Below are 9,039 nucleotides of genomic sequence, written 5' to 3' on the forward strand. Positions count from 1 at the left end.
CACGCCCGAGGCAGTGCTCAGGCCCACAGGCCATCAAGGGAAGGAGACACCTGGTCCCATGAAGAAAGGCCCAGTTGAGCTTCCTAGGTGGCACATTGGATAAGAGTCCGCCTGCCAGTGCAGGGGTCACAGGTTCCATCGCTGCTCCAGGAAGATCCCACATGCCGCAGAGCAACTAAGCCCGGTGCCACAACTCCTGAGCCTGTGCTTCAGAGCCCATGAACAACAACTGTTGAGCCCGTGTGCTGCACCCACTGAAGCCCATGCGCCTAGAGCTCTGCAACAAGAGAAGCCATGGCAGCGAGGAGCCCACACACCACAATGAAGAGTAGCCCCCCATGCTACAACTAGAGAAAGCCCATGTGCAGCAACGAAGGCCCAACACAGCCAAGAAATAGATAAATTATATATTAAAAACAAGGAAAAACCCTTCAACCCCAGCAAGTGAATCCAGTCGTGCTGCCCCCAGCCTTTCCCCAGAGGAGCCTATGAGCATTTACTTCTGCCTGGACACCGAGGACACCCGGTGCCCAGACCCCAGTGGGCACCAAAGGGAGAACTCTTCTGGAAGGAGGATGGTCTGGATCACCGTGGGGGACTGCTGATACATACCGGGGACAGGGAGGAATATTTCCAGGACTCAGGGGACCCACTGGGTGTCCCCTCCTACCTCCAGTTTCAACTGCCCGTGGGTAACTACAGCACCCAAAGCTTGGTAAGGGCCTGGGAACCAGGAGCCCGCCTCCTTCAGGAGTGATGGTTTGGGTCACCCCAGCAGGCAAGCCACCTAGGCCAGCAGAAGTGCTGCCCACGGGGAGAGAAATCCAGAAAGGGCGGTAGAGGAGGAAGATGGTGAGTATGGGCTGTGACTTTCATAACCACTGCGGCCGTGAGGGCTACCGTAGCCACCGAGCCCTCCTCTCACAAATTGCCCGGAAATCCTGGCCCACCCGACCTGGAGAAGCTGTCCAGGGAGGGAAGGGCCTTGGCATGAGAACGGAGTGGATCTGAGTGGGTTCCAGCGGTGGACGGGCGTAGATGCTGTGATGTCCCCCCAGGTTCCTGTTGCCTGGTCAGTGTGCCCACCGCCCAGCTCCTACCACTGTCGGCTGCTGGTAGGTCACAACTGCACCTCCTGATGGGAACTGCCCTTGCTCCACAGGAGCCTCCGGGCCCGGAAATGCCAGGCTCCGCCTCCCCCTGGGGAGGGCCGGCCGGCCGGCCGGCAGGCAGGGACTCCCTGATACAGGGGAGCAGCAGCTGGGCCCCTTTGCCTCAAAGCGGGACAACACCTGATTCCATTCATGCTCCGGAGCCCCCCCGGGATCACACGGACCCTGACCTGAAGCTCGGCTCACAACTCCGTCTACTTCCTCCCCTGTCCTCTGCTGTCCCCCTCACTGCCTGTCAAGCTTCACCTGAGAGCACTCCCCCAATAAACCACGTCCACGAGGGTCCCCATCCTCTCTCTCCTTCTAGGAGATCTGGCCAAAGACGGTGGACTTACCCCAGATACACTGTCCCGATGAGACGGAAAGGGTGAATGTCAGCTCAGTGTCTATCCCTCCACGCGTGAGACGTGTGTGCGAATCGCACAAGAAGGAAGAGAACTCTGATGGCAGCGTGACGCGAGCCTCCGGGATGGGGAGGGTTGGAGAAGTGTGAGGAATAGTGGGGAAATGGTCTGAGAATGGTGCTGGCGATGGTGACACACGCTGCCCCTGCCTCCCGGCCTGAAGGGTTCAAAGGGCTTCAAACTGGGAAGAATTAGCAACCCCCAGCAGAAAGGACACAGAAGATGGACGTTCTGGGGGGCAGGGGGCAGACGTACATCGTTTCTGTTTCTGCATCTGCATTTCCCAGCGTAGTTCCTGCCTCAGACATGAAGATCGGCCCCTGTGGGCGTCCAGCCGACCCCTGCATCAGGTGCAGGAACGTCCGCATCGATCCAACAGCACCACCCAAAAGCATTCACCGGAACCCACTAGACTTGTTCCCAGTTCCACGTGTGTTCAAAGGACTCCTCCCCTAGACCAGGAACGGACTCCTTTCCCTTCGTGACCCCAGTGCCCAGCGGCATGTGTGACACTAGCAACCGTACTTGAGAGAAAGATGACAAAGTCTGCTCATCGCCCTCAGGCGAGCAGTCAGGAGAGCAAGGGCCCTCTGGCCCCTGCAAGGCCCCAAGGGACAGTTCTGGTCTGGTCCTCGCCCAAGGCTCCCCTAGCTGGCTACAACACTTGGTTCCAGATGCAAGGAGCACGGCTGAATCTCCTGGTCCAACAGACAGGAGTGGCCCCCCCAGGCCTCAGGGCCCTGGATGGAGCACTCAGGGAGTGGACATGGCTGGGCAGGATTTGTTCATCTAGTGGGGAATCGAGAAAGCAGGTAGCCGAGAGCTGCGTATTCTGTCTGAGGTACACGCATTACAGAAATGAGGAAGTAACACAAGGGGCTGGTGAGCAAAGACACTTTATTGTTTTGTGCGTTGTCTAGAGGCCGCTGGGCTCACTGATTTCCTCCAGAACAGAGTGGCGCTCCGTGGCTGTGTTTGTGGTAGTCTGTGGCTATGTCCCCCAGCAAGGACAGGAACTCGGAAAACTCAATCCTCTTGTCCTTATTCTTGTCCTTTTTCTCAAAGACCGTGCACAAGTAATCCTTGCCCCTTTGCTCCTGTGGGAAAAGACAGCAAAGAAGGCACGTTCAGTCCCACAAGAGCTATGAGGTGGGAGAAGAGGGAGGGGCAGAGACAGAGAAAAGAGGACCCAGAGCAGCAGAGATGTGGCGGGTGTGGCACTGACGGAGGGGCAGAGTGGGATGCGGTGAGGACACTGCCATGGCCGTGCAGCTCACTGAGGGAGAGTCCTTGCCCGAAATGTGAACTTGGACGAGAGACCTCACAGGGGTGAGGAGGCTGTGCCCAGAGCTGCGCTGATCCGTGTGCCGGTGGGGTGGTCTCCAGCCCCAGCCCCACCCCCCACCCCCCTTCAAGGCTACCACCTATGTACGTTCTAATCAGAGGCTCAAAACAAGCCCTACTCATCTCTCATCTATCTGTCGATCTCTCTATCAACTATCTAAGCACTTTGCTGTGCACTTGAAAGTAAGACGATATTATAAATCACCAATACTTCACTTAAATCAGTAAGTAAACCAAGAAAGAAATAAGCAAGCTCCATCCTCGTCCTCTCCAACCTAACCCCCCTCTCCTGTTTTGCGTTTGGCCTCCAGGACCCTCCATGCTCTCCACTCCCTCTTCTTCCCTAATCTCTTTGTGACCTAGTACCTCTTTCTTTTTGGAAGCAGTTCAGAACCGTCTGATTGTCAGGTTAAGTCAGGCCTGCGAATGACTTCTCTGTTGCAGACAGGGCTGTGGAATCCCGTCAGCAATGCTTACGTGCAGAGAGCAACCAGGAGGTTACCCGAGGGCGGGGGGTGGGGACACAGACGGGAAGGGGCTTAAGGGGTACAAACCACCAGGTATGAAATACGTGAGGATGGAACGTACGGCACCCAGAAACATGACCAATAGTTTTATAACTGTGATGGACTATAATCTATTAACATATGAAATCGCTATGTTGCACAGTAGAACTAATACACATTGTAAATCATACATACTTCTAAATACATAAATAAAGTTTTTGCTCCCACTCGCAAAGAAAATACTGTCCGTGATGGAGTTTCTATCGCCTTCCCTGTGATCTCACGGAGCCCGATAGGAGCCTCTAGGGCACCCCAGGGCCAGAGCAGGAGAGGTCGAGTGTGATGGGGGCGGTGTGACAGGTGCGAGGGGACGCATCCACAGCCGTCCAGCTGTAAGCCCTTTTTGAGAAACCAATATCAACTATGTATATGCACAGATTTTCCTACTTTGCCACATGCATCATCTCTATCCCCTGATAATAAGCCTTGAGAGGAAGTCCTACGAGGTCATTTTGCAGATGAGAAAATGGAGCATCAGAGACAGAGAGTGCCGTGGCCAAGGTCGCATGGCAACGTGTCCTCAGCCAATCAGGGCCCGAGCACCACTGGGAAGGCAGAGCCCAACTCACACAGGCACAGAGGAAGTTGGGGAACTCCTCCTTCAGAAGCCTCAGCAGGTCCGGCTTCTCGATGGTGTCATCGCAGCCTGAGTATTTGTGAAACAGGTTGATGATGTCTGTCACGCACTTCTCAGCCCGAGTGCTGCCCATCTTGGCTTTCTACACAGCTGCCAGAAAGAGAGACACCGACCTTCTGTATCCTTTCCCCAGGGGAGGGTGTCCAAGGTAGGCCCACGGGATGGGGACTGAGCAGCCAGTGGCGGGAGGCTCAGGTGGGACAGAGGAAAGTGTGTTTCCCTGCGTGGTGGGAGGACTTGCTGAGAAGGGGGAGGGTGGGAGCAAGGGTGGGACCTGGGGCCCCGCAGGGCAGGGTCTAAGGAGAGGGAGGAGGTCAGCCGATGTCCACGGTGGGGGGGAGCACAGAGTGTGGACGCAGAGACGTGGGGTCAGCCCCGGGGAGAAGGACTGGGCCTGAGGTGGGACCCAGCTCCCAGAGCATCTGGACGGCCCCACACGTCAAGCAGCCGCACATCCACGTGCTCTGGGTTCAGCATCGGGGAGAGGGTCACAGGGGGCAGAGCAGTGTCGTCTCGGGTGGGGGCTGACCCTCCGGGGCTGCCTCGGGAGACCGCCTGGAGGCCCCGCATGAGCACACAGCCAGCGCTGCAGGACGTGGGCTGTGGAGGGTCCCGGGCGAGGGTGTGAGCAGAGCAACGCAGCCCTGTCCTGAGTGCGGTGGGCACTTCTGCCACCACCCCTGAGAGGGAGCAGGAGGGACTGGGGGCCCGGGCCGCCCCGGGATCGCAAGTGAACAGAAACGCCTGCCCTGCTTCTGGGCTATGGGGTCGAATGTGGGAGACGGAGGCCCTCCGATGTGCTGTTATTGGGCCTCATCTGCATCGCCCAGGCTTGGCCTCATTGAAAGAAAGAGAGGGTCTGACTTCCCTAAGCAGGTTCTTCCCCCAGCAGTCAGAGGTCAGGGCTGCCCTGGACCCCAGCCGGAGAAATGGGACAGAGCAGCCCTCGCACCCCAGACGTTCCAAAGCACCCGGGAAACGACCCTGTCTCACACGTGTGGGCATCTAGAGAAACCCCATGGCCTTCTGATGTAGGAGAGAGATTCCCTGTGCTTCATCTGTAAGAGGAGCCCCCCGAAGGCTCCTGTCCACGTGGCCTAGCGCTGAGCTGAGCCCTGTGTCCTCGTGGGCCCTGAGCACGTCCTTGCTTGGGGAGGAGGTGGGGTGCTCTTTTTGGTCAGTCTCTTACGCAGCTGGGGGCAGGATGTCTCACCAGAGTAATGGTGAGGGGGGTCCCAGGCTTGGGGCGAAAGAGCTGTCAAGGCTTTGGCAGGGGCACCCAGTCTCCCCAAGGCTGTGGCGGGTGGGTTTCACCACCGTGGACCTGACAGGGAAGTGAATCCAGAGAGGAAAGAAACCCGGGAGGTTGAGGGTGTCCTCGGGCCCCACTGGGGATGTTTCCACAAGAGCTGTCACAGAGGAGCTCCCGGGAGCCACAGGCAGCATGTGGTCCGTCATCTTGCCACACAGGTGAGGACCTCAGCAGGGGTGAAGGCGCACAGCCCTGTTGGTGGCAAAGCTGGGACTGGACCACAGGCTCCTGCATCTCCTCCCAGAGGGGCTTCTCCACACCTCCACACTGGGCTCTGTGCACTCCTCCTGGAAAAGCCATTGAGGCAGGTGCAGGCTTACCTGAGCTGAGGAGATGTCACTGAAGAGAGGAGGATGAGTGAGATGTGCACCTGGACAGAGCCTGGTCCCCTTATAAGGCTGAGTCGGGCTCTTCCCAGGGCTGGGCGCCCTGACGTCGTGTTGGTTGTCTGCTTCCTGGAGCATTGCCCCACTCAGCTGGGTGGGCCACACCTAGGAGGGTGTGCTCAGCCTTTCCCAGAAAGATCCCAGGACACCGGGTTTTGCAACTCCTAAGGAAGCTCCCTAGAGCCTTCTGGTGTCCCCAGCTTGGTCTGGGGCTGGGTGGCCAGTGGGGTGTGGTGCAAGAGGACAGGGAATGGGGTACGGAAACCTGGGTTTCTGGACATGAAACGGATGGAATTTTGGACCCTGAAAGCAGCATGGTCTCCATTTGCATTCTCTCCCTCCTTCCACAATCCTGGTGTGAGAGCAGTCCTCACCATGCCCGCCCCTTACGGAGAGCGGAAGATGTGCCCGGCGCCCGGATACCTGCTGCTGCTGCTGCCTCCTTAGTCCTCACCACCTGCGATGAGGGAGATGTGCTGTCTCCACGTGCGAGTGGAAAATACCTGCATCGGGATGTGAGGTAATCTAAGTCTACAGAGCTAGTAGACAGCATCAGGATAGGATCCCAAGGAAACCTAATTCAAAACCTTATGTTAAAAAATGGGCAGAACACTTAAATAGATGTTTTTCCAAAGAAGACAGGCAGATGGCTAACAAACACTTGAAAAGATCATCAACATCACTAATCATTAGAGAAATGCAAGTCAAAGCCGCAATGAGGTATCATCTCATACCGATCAGAATGTTCATTAATAAAAAAATCTAGAAACAATAAATTCTGGAGAGATTGTGGAGGAAAGGGAATCCTCCCGCACTGTTGTTGGGAATGTAAGTTGGTACAGCCACTATGGAAAACAGTTGGAGTTTCCTTAAAAAACTAAAAATAAAACTACCATATGACCCAGCAATCCCACTACTGGGCATATACCCAGAGAACACCATAATTCGAAAAGACTCATGCACTCCAATGTTCACTGCAGCACTATTTACAATAGCCAGGACATGGAAGCAACCTAAATGTCCATCAACAGATGAATGGATAAAGAAGATGTGGTACATACATACAATGGAATATTACTCAGCTGTAAAAAGCAATGAAACTGGGACATTTGTAGAGACATGGATGGACCTAGAGACTGTCATACAGAGTGAGTCAGAAAGAGAAAAACAAATATTGTATATTAACACATATATGTGGACTATAGAAAAATGGTACAAATCAACTGGTTTGCAAGGCAGAAATAGAGACACAGATGTAGAGAACAAACATATGGACACCAAGTGGGGAAAGCGGGGAGGGTTGGGGGGGAATGAACTGGGAGATTGGGATACCAAATTGTGCACTCTAAATATATGCATTTATTGTAAAAAATTAAAAAATTAAAAAATTAAAAAAATAAAACTAAGAATAGAACTACCATATGACCCAGCAATCCCACTACTGGGCATTTACCAGAGAAAACCACAATCTAAAAAGAAACATGTACCACAATGTTCACTGCAGCACTATTTACAATAGCCAGGACATGGAAGCAACCTAAATGCCCATGAACAGATCAATGGATAAAGAAAATGTGGCACAAGTGTACAATGGAAAATTACTCAGCCATAAAAAGAATGAAATTGAGTTATTTGTAATGAGGTGGATGGACCTAGAGTCTGTCACACGGAGTGAAGTAAGCCAGAAAGAGAAAAACAAATGCTGTATGCTAACTCATATGTATGGAATCTAAAAAAAATTGTTCTGATGAACCCAGTGGTATGGCAAGAATAAAGATGCAGATGCAGAGAACGGACTGGAGGACACAGGTCAGAGGGGAGCTCAGGTGGCCCACGAAGGGGAAGCTGGGACAAAGTGAGAGAGTAACATTGACATATATACACTACCAACTGTAAAATAGTTAGCTAGTGGGAAGTTGCTGCATAACACAGGGTGATCAACTCAATGTTGGGTGATGACTTAGAGGGCTGGGCTAGGGAGGGTGGGAGGGAGTCGAGGGAGGGGATATGGGGATATATGTATAAATACAGCTGATTCACTTTGTTGTACAGCAGAAACTGGCACAACAGTGTAAAGCAATTAAGTTCCAATAAAGAGCTTAAAAAAAGAGTTTGGGATAAACATATATGCACTACTACATATAAAATAGATAAACAAGGACCTACTGTATAGCACAGGGAACTATACTCAGTATTTTTTAGTAACCTATAAGGGAAAAGAATCTGAAAAAAATTGATATATATGTATGTATAACGGAATCACTTTGCTGTACACCTGAAACTTACACAACATTGTAAATCAAATATGCTTCAATTTAAAAATCATTATATATATACACCACTATGTATAACATAAACAACTAATGAGAACCTACTGTTTAGCACAGGGAACTCCACTCTGATCTGTGGTGACCTAAATGGGAAGGAAATTCAAAAAAGAGGGGATATATGTATACGTATAACTGATTCAATTTACTGTACAGCAGAAACTAATGCAACATTGTAAAGCAACTACACTCCAAAAAACATTTTTTAAAAACAAAAAACCTTCTGTTAGGGACTTCCCTCGTGGTCCAGTGGCTGAGACTCTGCTTTCCCAATGCAGGGGACCCAGGTTTGATTCCTGGTCAGGGAACTAAGAGCCTGGATGCCGCAACTAAGACTCAGCACAGCCAAATAAATAAATATATTTTTAAAAAAACAAAAAAACCTTCTGTTAATCCTTCAGCTAAACCTCAGAGCCTTCCCTCTGGGACACAATGTCCAGAGGAGTGAAGCAGGTCACCTCACTGCCATCTTTACACCAGGTCCTCAGGGGATCCTGGGAGGGAGACCAGTGTCATGACCCTCAGTGACGAGGAGGGAACTCAGAGAGGGCCAGGGGCTCAGGCCTGTCACCTGCTGCTGAGAGGACACTGGAGTCAGAACCCTGAGTCCTGACTTCACCTCTTCACTCTTGAATTCCCTTCACAGGCCCGAGGGGGCCTGGGCCACCCAGGACCCACCGTCTAGGCCCAGTCATGGTGTCAGCCATGGAATGAGCCTGCAGGTGGTAGAATTGTGCAACGTTTCCTCCCAGCCCCTTGACACTGACTTCCCATAAGTCTTCATGACCTTTCTCCTCCCTGAATGCAAAAGAGTCTGCTCAGGAATTGGCGTCCAGGCCCTAGGCTCTTCTGTGTCCCAACCTGCTGCAGAAAGGGTGGTTCAGATGTGGG

General features: G+C 52.9%; 1 protein-coding gene across 1 annotated transcript; it reads right to left on the reverse strand.

Annotated features, from left to right (window-relative positions):
- Positions 1-2,456: 2,456 nt before the first annotated feature.
- LOC130846482 (protein S100-A7-like) lies at positions 2,457-5,907 on the reverse strand. Its single transcript, XM_057724763.1, has 3 exons — positions 5,756-5,907; positions 4,056-4,213; positions 2,457-2,673 (listed from the first exon to the last, which is right to left on the reverse strand). Exons 2-3 carry the CDS (start codon positions 4,194-4,196, stop codon positions 2,509-2,511), a joined length of 306 nt encoding a protein of 101 aa, XP_057580746.1. The 5' UTR covers positions 4,197-4,213; positions 5,756-5,907; the 3' UTR covers positions 2,457-2,508.
- Positions 5,908-9,039: the final 3,132 nt, after the last annotated feature.

This window comes from Hippopotamus amphibius, chromosome 1 (genome assembly GCF_030028045.1).
Source record: "Hippopotamus amphibius kiboko isolate mHipAmp2 chromosome 1, mHipAmp2.hap2, whole genome shotgun sequence".
NCBI lineage: Eukaryota > Metazoa > Chordata > Mammalia > Artiodactyla > Hippopotamidae > Hippopotamus > Hippopotamus amphibius.